The sequence below is a fragment of the Cyclopterus lumpus genome, chromosome 5 (assembly GCF_009769545.1).
Source record: "Cyclopterus lumpus isolate fCycLum1 chromosome 5, fCycLum1.pri, whole genome shotgun sequence".
Taxonomy (NCBI): Eukaryota; Metazoa; Chordata; class Actinopteri; order Perciformes; family Cyclopteridae; genus Cyclopterus; species Cyclopterus lumpus.
Window position 1 is genome coordinate 20,608,020 of NC_046970.1, and position 12,362 is coordinate 20,620,381.

The 12,362-nt window shown below is 45.1% G+C and overlaps 1 protein-coding gene across 1 annotated transcript; it reads right to left on the minus strand.

Moving 5' to 3' along the window:
- Positions 1-228: 228 nt before the first annotated feature.
- apcdd1l (adenomatosis polyposis coli down-regulated 1-like) lies at positions 229-12,102 on the minus strand. Its single transcript, XM_034533022.1, has 4 exons — positions 11,508-12,102; positions 3,353-3,533; positions 2,130-2,649; positions 229-1,808 (listed from the first exon to the last, which is right to left on the minus strand). Exons 1-4 carry the CDS (start codon positions 11,587-11,589, stop codon positions 1,035-1,037), a joined length of 1,557 nt encoding a protein of 518 aa, XP_034388913.1. The 5' UTR covers positions 11,590-12,102; the 3' UTR covers positions 229-1,034.
- Between the last annotated feature and the right edge of the window lie 260 nt (positions 12,103-12,362).

Below are 12,362 nucleotides of genomic sequence, written 5' to 3' on the forward strand. Positions count from 1 at the left end.
CACATCTTTGGTTTCAGACTAAATACCTGTTTTACTATGCTACGTTTGCCATTTTGGAAACGTTAGCATGCTAACACTCAAAACGAAATGGATGTGCATGCTAAGAATTACACCTGCTGACCGCCAGCGTGCTAGCATTGTCATTGAAAGCACGTTAGCATACTGATGTTTGTACAGCCTCAGAAAACCGTTAGCATGACTGTGGACTAATTGAACACGAGACATTCTGAAAAGCCATTTTTAATACACATACAAAATAATCACTTCTTAAATGGAAAAACTAACTAAAAATATTGGACCAAAAATCTTTTCTCTTTTTAAAAAGTACAGTATAAATGGTTAAAATAAATATTCATTAGACTGTCAAGATCAACTGCTGATAGAAAAGCAGACTAATACATATTCTTTTACAGAGAATAGAGATCAAGCAACAATTCACACCACAGTGGCATTGGACCAATGAGGATGGCAGCTATTAGAGTGCTGATTACACATTTTCCACGTCCCAGCTTTTCTCTCCAGCATGTTGAGAAGACTATGTTCTGTACAAAATGCTCTAGCTATGCTGCATCTGGGATGAAAGTTAGCTCTGTCGTGAAGTCTGCTGAAAGTGTATGGCTTTCAGTTTGGTGTGGAAATAACCAATCAACATTTCAACACTGTGATCCTTGCTTCGTAGTAATCGTGTGACAAGAAATGTGTGATGTGAGATCCTTATACAAAAAGAAGCTGTATAAAAGAATATATCTTTACATACTGACATGATGACATTTGTATATATTGGTGGTTTATATACAGATTAGTTTAAGGTAGAAATGCAGCTGTAGTTTAGAGTCATTAAAGTGAACCTACAGGCAGCATCTGAAAGCCAAATATCAAAACTTATTCAGCTCTCCTGAGTGTCTCATGATTTTTCTTGACCGTCACACATGTTGGTCATCATCATATGGAGGAAGAGTGAAATAAACCTGCCAGAAAACATTGTCCATCAATGACTTCAGCTGCGCAACAGACTTGATTTGTGAACAGTGTCCCTAATATACACAGAACCAGTTGCCCAGCACAGATCCCAGCACCAGTAACACCAGCTGAGCCAGTCTCGCTGTCCCACTGACTGCTAACTGGACTTGCTTACTGTTAAAACCTGAGCCATAGCGACGTGATGGCTGTGTCTCCCCCCCACTGCAAAGCTCCATGGGAGCCTGAAAGGAACTGGGCCTCCTCTGCGGTCGGTCTGGACTGGACCCGTCAGTCGGCCTCTCTCCGATGAACAGCAGCGGGTGTTTCCTGTGATCCAGTTCCGTCTTGAAGAGCTCGTACTCCTTATGTGGCAGCTTGATGCCCAGCAGGGTGCACCCATCAGTAGGGGCCAAGTCTTGCTCCACACCGACCTCCCAACCTCCCGCTTGACCACACTTTCCGGACCTCGTCCCATTCAGTAACTTTGCTGTGGACTCCTCTAGAGCTGTGACTCTCACCTGGGTGACCTTGAAGACGAACTCAGTGGCTCCTGACACCTTGGCGGAGGGGTTTCCCTGAGCGTAGTGGCCCGAGGCTCTCAGGGTGAAGGTGGGCTGAGAGCAGACGGGGTCCGAGTAGTGCCGGTAGACACCTTGCCATGCGTGCTGATCAGGATCGAATGTGAAGTCTCGGGTGAGGAACAGGACATTGGGACGGGTTTCGCAGCGGTGGCTGACCCAGCGGCCGGTCAGAGACAAAGGAGCTGCCTGGCTCCGGTGCAACACCGGGGGGCGCTGCTCTGAGGAGCGGTACACCAGGGCGCACACAGGGCAGGGGTGTATATGATGCTGCAAAGGGACAAGGAGAGGCGAGACCAGTTTATTTAGCATCTCGTCATCCAGTCACTTGTAAAAGTGTGATCAAAATAAATGTGAAGTGTAAAAGACAAGAGCATGTTTGTTTGCTCAGGAAATAGTCTAAAAAAAACCTTCTTTTTTAAATTTAAAGCAGATACAATTAATCAATTAACCTGGAGAAAATGTATCTGCAACAATTATCGATTACATGTTTATGTTACTTTTCAGCAAAAACTCAAAGTGTTTGTTCTACCTCAGCCTGCCCTCACAAGTACATGTAAAGATTAAAAAATAAACACAGCCGTGTCTCACCATGGCGTTCTGCAGTGGCTGTTGGTACCCTGTAGGTCTGTACTGAGTCCTCTGTGTCCAGTCAGTGTGAATGTCCCCCAAGAGCAGCTCCTGGACCTTCCCTCCATTGCTGTGGTGCTGCGTCTCCTCCCGTATCATTCCCATCTCCATCATGGAGAAGCCCAGCGCATCCAGACATCCCCTCCCTGCCCGGGTGTTGTACAGCTCATATGGCTTCCCCGGCACAACTCGCCCCAGGGTCAGACCCACGCAGGTCGGAGGCAGCATGGTAGCCAGCCTCTGCTTGGCTGCCAGGCTGTGGACCACGATGCTCACCTTGCTGAGGTGGTGTTCAGCTTCGGTGGCCCCGCGAGTGATCCAGGAGGCCTGGCGCAGACGAAGCTTGCCCCTGATCATCAGGGAGTAGGCCGGGTCCTCGCAGCTGCTGTCTGTGTAGTAGTGCTGCAGGGCCTGGAAGTGACGGCTGGGATGGAAGGTGTATGAGCGGGTGAGGAACTCTGGACCGGGCCGAACTTCACACCTGAACACAGGGGAATGAGATAGATTAAATGAAGTATTAGTGATTAATTGTGTCGTGAATATATTTTAGACAGAAGTGAGCAGCCACATGATCCAGAGCTGTCTTTAAGTCAAGTTACAAGTCTTAGTACAGAAAATCATCCATCCATCCATTACCCTTAACTTCTTATCCTAGTCAGGGCCGTGGGTGTGCTGGAGCTGATCCCAGTTGACTTTGGGCGAAGGCACAAAGCTACACATATTTACATTTTCAAAGCTGTTAATCTTATCTAAATCAAAATTATTTTCCAGAATTTTTGTGGGCCAGCAGAAACATGACAAATACATCACTGACATTTCACCTCTAAGAGTTGTTATGGCAAACTCATGAGCAAAGAGCTGCTTATTTACACATCCAATAGTAATTCATGTAAACATTATCATTCAGTTTGAGTCGTGCCTCTGACCAACTGAGCCCGTCATTCACTCTCTTTTGGTCCTCTCCACTATATATATAGCAGGTTTTTAGAGCCTAAAACTGTTTCCTGCTGCTGGGAAAGAACACGGATACAAATTGTGGGCCAGTAAAACTCATAGAGGTGATTCTGGGTTTGCCACTACGAGTCGGCATGTGATCCATTTTTTTTAATTTCTATTAATCTACACATCTCTGTTAACCCTTGCTTGGGCACTTCATGGCTACAACAACTTAACCTAAAACTCACCTTGTTGACACCCATGTGCCGTCCAGTCTTGGGGGGACATCTGCTGTGATTCTGACTCGGTCCTGTAGGTGGCGGTACTGACAGTCCTGCTCCCACAGGCTCTCACTGAGGTTGGAGGAGAAAGTGAAGGAGGCTGTGGGCACCTCCCATAGTTTACTCCCTGTCCCAGCCACAAACACAACTACAGAGAACAGGAAAGTCAGAAAACAGTGAGTAAACAGTATCCAATCCGATAAACACGGAGGCGCCATTACACTTCATTTAGATTTCCCGTCTTCTCCCTGTCACATCTAAACACACTTCTGGTTGACTGCAAGCTGTTCCAGGGCTGTAATTTTGGTACATTTTCCGTGTAATGAGGGGTCAGCGAGTGCTATAGAAACCATACATATAGCTGGGAATCTGGACGTTGGCCATGGTGCAGACAGTTTAAGCTTGTCACTCCGATCAGCCTGCAGCTGCAACACACAGGCCTTGGTTTTGGGGTTTGCTGCTTGGAGGCAGAAGGTGTCTGTGTGTGTGTGTGTGTGTGTGTGTGTGTGTGTGTGTATGTGTGTGTGCTTGCAGGAGTGTATGCTCTTTGTAAATATACATTTCTATCATTGCGATAAACCAAACGGTGGGTCTCATGACAGCAGCAGGCCGGCCGAGCCAAACACATCTGTTGATAATATGAATAAAAAAACACTTATTTTGATGAATGTTCTCGCTTCAGTTTTCCCATACACTGACAGTTAAAGTTAATCCAAATGAAAGCATTATTCATATTCATCATTCTATAACGTTTATTGATGCGACACGAGCACATCTGCATTCAGTCTGCCTGTCGTTGGGTCATCACAACAGCACTCTGGGGCTTTTGTTGTTGAGATGTGTGTGACGTCGACGCGGCAAGGCTGCGATCTGGTTTCAGTTGGGACGAAGAGGACTTTCTGAGTGCACCCTCACCTCACGGCTGCAGCGCGAGGAAACCCACCGGTGGTTCGCCTGTACAATGTGTGGGAAATTATTGTTTCAGTTCCATCCTCCCAAAACAAATGTCAAAAAAGTGAAGGAGGATGAGTTCTCACAGATGCCGCCGTCTCCTGTTTTCTTTCTGACCTCTTGTTTTTTTCATTTTACACTCCTCCTCTCACTTTTTATTCTTACGGGTGAATTCTTGATTTTACATGTGCACTTGTTCAACAAATGACATGTAAGGTGTTAAATAGTGAGCTTTAGAGGTGCTGCTAGGCGGATTTGTTACCTTTGGAGCGAGCCGGGTGAGCTGTCTCCCTCTGTTTCCAGTCTTTATGATGAGATAAGCTATAAGCTTCTGACTCCAGGCAAAAAGGCAAATATGAGAGTGGTATCAATCTTCTCATCTAACTGTTTGGCATACGAGTAATTGTGGGAGTCAGTATATCCAGCTTGCTTTTTCCTCTATTTCCCATTATTCTTCTCTCTTGTTCCCTCCCCATCACCGTCGTACTCATTTCTCAACTTTCCTCAAGGTCATCTGGTGGTGGACAGCTTTATGGGTGTAATCTCACTCCACTTCTCTCACATTATATTTTAGATGCACTTGGGGAGAACATCACCTGTCGAGCCTCCAGTTGCGCTGGGAGTTATTTGTTGAGCCACTTGATCAGTTTGTTCTCTTATAACTAAGCGGATGAAGGAAAATGGGGAATTGGAATGGAAAGTGTCTGACGTTTGCATTCCTTTTTTTTTCTGTAAAAGGCTCCAAGATGGCGGCGGACTGATCGGCATTTTATGAACCTTGTTAGTGTCAGAGGGAGGATATTTTTTGTTCCCCTCTCTACTGGAAAGCTTCCCATGTGCTGACCACAACCACAGACATGTGTGCAGCGCAGTCATTTCCTTGCCTTCCACCTGACACACACACAGACACACACGCACACACACACACACACACACACACACACACACACACATGGGCACACACTCATATGCAGAATTTGGATTGAACTATAAAGTCACACACCACAAAACCAGATTTAAGCTCAAGGCACATTTCTCCTTTTTCAGTCTGCCTGTCAATTTGCTGATATGATTAATACTTCTTATTCCTGTCACAGGCACTGAAGCATGTTTGCAATTTTCCCCAATGCGCTGATGTGTTTGTTTATGCTTCGTGACACTGCAGCTGGCGAGGGAACCCGGTCAGTCGGACACAGCTGGGCTCCCACGGGAGAGCTCGGAGCAGAAATACTAATCAGGATTAATTAATCGGTCTGTTTTGTGTTATCCACTCTTTGTAGCTGCATGCAACATGTTGCCGAAATGGTTGCTCACATACAGCGCAATGAATGGACAGGCAAGAGTCGCAGCGTGTGACGTGGAGTCATTTGGGTTGCTGTGTTTGAGTGTCTGCTTTTGCCAAAACATTTCTATAGTGTTTCTTAAGGTCACTTGTCATTCAGCCCCTTTCCATCTCTTAGAACGTATTCCAGTTGGACATGTGGTTGCATTTACTAAAAGAGTATACTCATAAAAGCAGAGCTTAGTAAAACAAAATTGCTCATCGTGTTTTTTTTTAATAGGTATTCCTCTACAAAAGAGCCTATTCCAACCACAAGCGAGGCGATGTTGTAATACATATGATAACATCCAACCCCCAACTCACTTTGGAGGAGATGGGGGACTATTTCAGTTGATTCACTTCCTACATGGGCAATCAGATATTATTAGTTTTACCCGTGAATGGCTCCCACTGATTTATTGTGCACCATGGCCCATAAAACCTCCCTATTGATGCAGTATGCACCTCCCTGTCACAATATAGTGCATCTTTACCAATAAAACGTACTGTAAAACTGATTGATCTGACGTAACCGAATAGTTACTATTGAATTATATGCTCAGATGGCAGTTTATTACGCACGCCCTAGTATGAACTAAGCTTCATTATACAACAGTACTGCTTTAAATGAACTGGCACATGAGTGTATAAAAGTAGAATTGAGGTGTGCCTCGATAACAACTTCACAAAATCCATTCGTTTATAATTGTGCCGTGAAATATGGAATCTCATTACACAGTAATCCAACTAATCAGTAACGTCTGAGAGGTTTTCTACGTCGTCGTAACAAAAACACACCAAAGGCAGAACTGATGACGTGCATGTCACTAGCCTCCATGAATCAATAGGGTCAAAGGTCAATAAGTGTGTTTAGTTCAATTACAGTCGATAATTAGCAAAAGCTTTACACAAAAAGGGAACTTTGTACTCAAATCAGACTCACTTAAATTAATTAGGCTTGTCCCACATTAAAAGGATAGTCTGTCTTAAAGAAATTCTCACATGAACATTAAACAAAACATTTGTTTTATGAAGCTCAGAAGTAAAAGTTATTCAAATCAAATGGCCATTTTGAAGAGAAACAGTTCGGGAGACTACTTAAATTAATATATATGAATATATATATATATATGAATATATATATATATATATATATATATATATATATATATATATATATATTTGCTTGAAGCCTTATATTAGCTTCAAGCAAACGTTGGGATACATTTACGCACAGAATGACACACAACCTTCGATGCGCACATTCCACTTAGGCAACAACACACAAAGAGAGGTGACAGCCAGTTGTGATGGATCGTTTTGCTCACGTGGAGCAGGGCTGTTAACATGTTGATTGACAACCTGATGTCACTGTCAGGAGCAGCTGAACAACACACTTCAGATCTTGAATTGCATCTTGAATTGCAAAGGAAGGCAAGGACAACGCCCCCCCCCCCCCCCCCCCCCCCCCCCCCCCCCCCCCCCCCCCCCCCACCGCCAATTGTCATCACGCAGTGTCACGACTCTCCCACAAGGGGTCAGCGCAGCGGCCTGCGACCTGCGTGTGGTCTGGACGGTTCAGTCCGTCATCACCAGCATCATTGCTGCCGCTGGCCCTCGATTCAACCGACTGGTGAGCGGCCAAAGTCATCTACCTGCCTTTGAGCTCCCATATTCATCCTGTTTCCACACACACACACACACACACACACACACACACACACACACACACACACACACACACACACACACACACACACACACTGCACACATTGATTTAAAAGCACACTGCAGAAGGGATACCATTTATAAAGGACCTCCAGGCTGCACTCTGCTTGTTTGTTTGCATTTGTGATTACGGTTTGGCAGCCTTCGCTCTCCTCTCTTATGTCTCATTCACAGCGCCAAAGTCAAAATACATATTTTATGTACTTCTTTATTTGGAGCTATCCTGGAAAAAACAAGAACCAAGATCCCAGCACTTTTTGATTCAGGGGCTCGCAGCAGGAATCAAGTGCGACGTTTAAATCAAGCCGGTGCCTTGTTCATTAGAGAGAGAGAGAGAGAGAGAGAGAGAGAGAGAGAGAGAGAGAGAGAGAGAGAGAGAGAGAGAGAGAGAGAGAGAGAGAGAGAGAGAGAGAGAGAGAGAGAGAGAGAGAGAGACACCTTTGTCTGCTTCATAGCTGCTTCTATTAAGGCTTTCAATTGAGAATCATTGAACCTGCCAAAGAGGAGGCGATGATGGTGAAATAAATGTTTTCGTTGGTGCACTGAAATAATGGCAACTACTCCATGTTCCAGTGTTTTATGGGTTTCCTATATTTTATTTTATTACATCCTCACCTCATTTATTGCAGAGTGGTTCCCCCCCCCCCCCCCGTGTCCCGTAAAGCCACTTTCTCATCTCTTCTTGCCTCAGTGCTGCAGGACAAAACCCTCCAAAGCTGTCCCCGAAGTGCCCGTTGCCCTCCTGCCCCCCCCCCCCCCCCCCCCCCCCCCTGCACTCATTACCGCTGTCCTCCCCCTGATGAAAAAAGCCACGATGTTTACGGCTCATTTCTCCTGGATGGATTTCAGATTCCACCCTTTTTTTTTCTTTTTTTCTCTTTTCTTTTCTTTTTTCCCGTCTTTGTCTCCTTTTTTCCCCCTTCTTTTTCTTTCTTCTTCTTCTTCTTCTTCTTCTTCTTCTTCTTCTTCTTCTTCTCTGTGTGTCTGCCAGTGGTTGATGAGGTGCATGAAGTTGGTCAGGGGGATGAGGGGGTTGGAGGAGGGTGGGGTGAGGCTTCTTCACGAGCTGGGATGACAAGATTAGTGAGGTGCATGTATGTGTGTGCGCGTGTTTTTCTCCGTGCGATTGCTGCAGTGGCGGAGAGATCCTGCTCGTTCCACATATTTACGTGACTGCTGCACATTATTCACTGTTCACAGCTGCTTATTCAGTCGCAGAGCTGTCCTCCGGATCTCTTGGTGTTATAAGACAGTGATTCACAACTTTATTTGTCTTGGGACCGCTTACAAGGGCTGTCTGCAGCCCCCGCGTCACAAGAGGCGAATGTTGTTGCGTTTGTTTTCACCTGGACAAAAAACAACATTGCTTGTTTTTTTACTTTTGTAGTTGAACAGCTCCACATGTCACATATTCTATATTTAACATGTATAGAAATATAAAACATTGTGGCTGGCCGTCATCGGCGAAAGAGAAGTCTTCTCCTCAGCTAAAGAATTTAATTGAGTTTTTTTGGAGGGGGAAGATTTTGTGGTAACCCTATAGTCTATCGTTTGTGAGAGCATTATATTTGTGGGGTCTAATATGTATCTATATATGCATGTACATATCTGTCACCCTCTCCTGTTATCTTTTATTTATTTTTATTTATTTTGTTTCTGCTGAGAAACAGTCAGTAATGCCGAACAACAAATCATGCCACTGATATCTCTATTTGAAATACCTTATATATGTACTTTTTGATGTCTGTCTAATCTTGTCTTGTCTTGTGTTTGTGTGTAAAGTGAAAAAAACATAAAAAAACATTTGTCAAAAAAAAGAAAGAACGTAACCAGCATAGCTGCATTTGTGTCTCCGCTGACAGCAACCACGTCGACCCATTAATTGTGAAAACGTGTTACTAGGATACGTAACTGTAATGTAATTGTACAATTTTAAATTGGGGCTGCGGTCGGCAAACGGATACCGTTCTTCTCTCTGACTCCCACCCCTCCTTCCTTGTCGCCAAAGTCAGACGAAGGTCAGGTTGATTTAGAAGTCTTTCAAAGAACACAAGGTCTGTTGTGTTATTCTAACCCCGAGTCCCCCTTTTCTATTTTTTGGGGCTTGAACCCCATGCATCACGTAGCGGTCTCCCGGACCAGGAGTCTCCCTCTGTTCCCGGGGGCCGCTGGCTCATGGACGGCCCCTGTTGTCTTTTCATCACAGTGTAAGCTGGTTAATCCAGCGGCCTCGTTTATTTAGAGAAGGGATCTACGGAGGTTTGCCCGGCGGACGCTGCTGCCAGTTCCAATGTGGTTAGCCAACTCTGGCTCCTGTTTGCAAAGCAACAACACACACACACACACATCGCCCCGCTGCATTTCGCACCTAAAACACAGCTGCCACATGAAGCCAACACATCCACCATTTTCTCATATTTTTATCGCAGCCCTTGAGGTGCATCGTGTGTATCTCGTCTTGATGGACAGCCCGAGGCGGTCGAGATGCAGATAGCGGACGGAGAGAAGTTGATGGTCCATTGACGTCTTTGAGCTGACGTTACATCAGTTTCACCTCCATCCAAAGGCTCGGTTTGGAGATGTTCTGGGAGATCTGGTGGGTGGCTGTTTCAAGCTGTTCCATGAAAATTGCATCCAATGTTTGATTTATATGTTTATGATCATGTGTTTTGGAGTAAAAGGAAGTTGTGATAGTGGGATCACAGCATGTTCCCATCCAGTCCAGTTCAGCTCATATCTTCACTGTCCCATGACAGGAAATAATTTTGTCCAAGAATCCACCAGACCTCCATCCAAACATTCACTGTGGTCTACTCCATGTGGCCACTTTGATCTTTCTCACTTCATCAAATGAGGCAAAACTCGGAGAACTGAGTGTTTGTAGCTTTAAAGATAAAAGTTTGGGTTCAAAGTATAAAAATAACAAACAAGCAGTACGCTGGCTCGGGAAGCTTTTCCCCTCAGAGAAATGACATCACACCTCTCAAAAATGTGTCAGAATTAAAAACAATTCCACTTTCCACTGCTCCTGAAATTAACTCCTTATTAATTCCCTGCTCCGCTCCCTCTGACATCTGGTCAGGGCCAGCAGCTCAACCTCGCCTGTCTCCTCTAGACATGAGCGGTGCAACAACAACAAAAAAACCACTCCACAGATACCAGTCTACCAGTCTACCACTGAAGCAGCTCGGGATGGATGAGGGGGAGGGTTTCTGGGTGATAACTGGGTAGATGCCTCCTCCCGTCCGCTCATCACCTTAACGAGCCCTGATGGCCAAAACGCTGCTATTCTGCTATTCTGGACAATCAGCTCTGCACAGCAGCCTGAGGTGAAGTCAGTAATGGCCGTGTCCTGTTATTCTAACTATTAACATAATGGCAACATTAGTTCCAGGGCCACGCTTCTCTGCTCCGAGGGAACCATTGTTTAAAGGCACCAGCCAGAGCTCTTCTTTAAAGACTTCTCCGCCAGCCACAGATCCGACTGTTGCTTTGAAGACACACAGATGAGGAGAGAGGGAGCACAGACCGGCTATTCATAAGTCTAACGTCAGCATAGGTCGCGTTTTCTATTTTTCAAAGTGCTGATCCACATATTGGGGCTCTGCAAACCATTTGAATTGTGACAAATTACATAATAACTTCCTTGTAATTATGAGTGTGTCTGTTATAATCTCTTCCCCTTGTGTTGACTCTGTGTCCCGCCATGTGTTCTTTAAACTAAATCTGCAAGTGTTCAGCTGATTTCTCACATGAGAGAGCGTTTATCTTGTTTTTTTTTCTTCTTTCTTTTCATAGTGGAGAAGCTTTGGATTGCAGCAGATTTCTGCTGTAATCTCTTAAGATCTTAGTTAGTTAGAGTTAGTCCTATACTTAGGGATACAACCTTTTTGGGGGGGGGGGGATTACGAAACACCAACATCATTTTAAGCCTCTTTAAAAAATATTATAATTTAATTTCTTTATCAACATTTTGCACAAATTCACTGGACGGAAATGTGTGCAATTATGGGCATGAATTCAAACAAATGACATATTCAAAAAGCTGTTTAAACAGCTAGAAGAGTTTAAAAAGAACACACACACACATCATCCACATCACCAGACAGTGCCTGAACTCACCTTGCCAAAGCATCCAGACTCCCCTCAACAGGTGACTGAAACGTCCGTTCGACATGTTTCCTGCTTCCGTCACACACTTCATTCACACGCTCCTCGGCTCAGTAAACACACTTTGATCGTTGGTAAAGCAGACGGGCTCCTGTCAACGAGAGACGCTCATGGAGGATATCACCATGACACGAGCACATAGAGGAAGAGTCCAGTAATCCCTCAGATGAACTCTGGTCTCGTTCAGCCAGCTGGGAGTTTCTTTGTCTTCGTCTTGTTCTTCTACCTCTTCTTCTTGGCAACCATGGTTCGATATAAAAGTCCAGTTGGAACCACACGCCTCATGCAACTTCTCCACACTGCTGCTTTCCACAAGTGGGGAGAGAGGGAGAGTAAATGCTAGCTCTCTCTCTCTCTCTCTCTCTCTCTCTCTCTCTCTCCCTCTCCACTCCCCCCCCCCCCCTCTCTCTCTCTCTCTCTCTCTCTCTCAATCACACACCATTGCCTCACTACTGTGCAGCTCTGTGGATCTGTTCCAGTGTGTGCGTGCATGTGAGCAGGAGGAGTATTTTGTCTGTGTGCACTACTGTCTGGCTCTTGTAGTTTTGCTGAGAGAGAGAGAGAGATAGATGGAGGGAGGGCAGAGATAGTTTCAGTGTGTGTGTGTGTGTGTGTGTGTGTGTGTGTGAGTGTTTGAGCTTCAAACTTCCTACAGCAAAGGCTGGCACACTATGGAGCTTTTAGAGCAAGGTGCAAAAGGGCAGCGGTGTGAAAAGGAGTCGCTCCACCCGAATTACATCAACCCAAAAGATAACCGTTTCTCACCTACTGTAGCTCTCTAGGGCTATTCAGCCATCAAGATAGTTT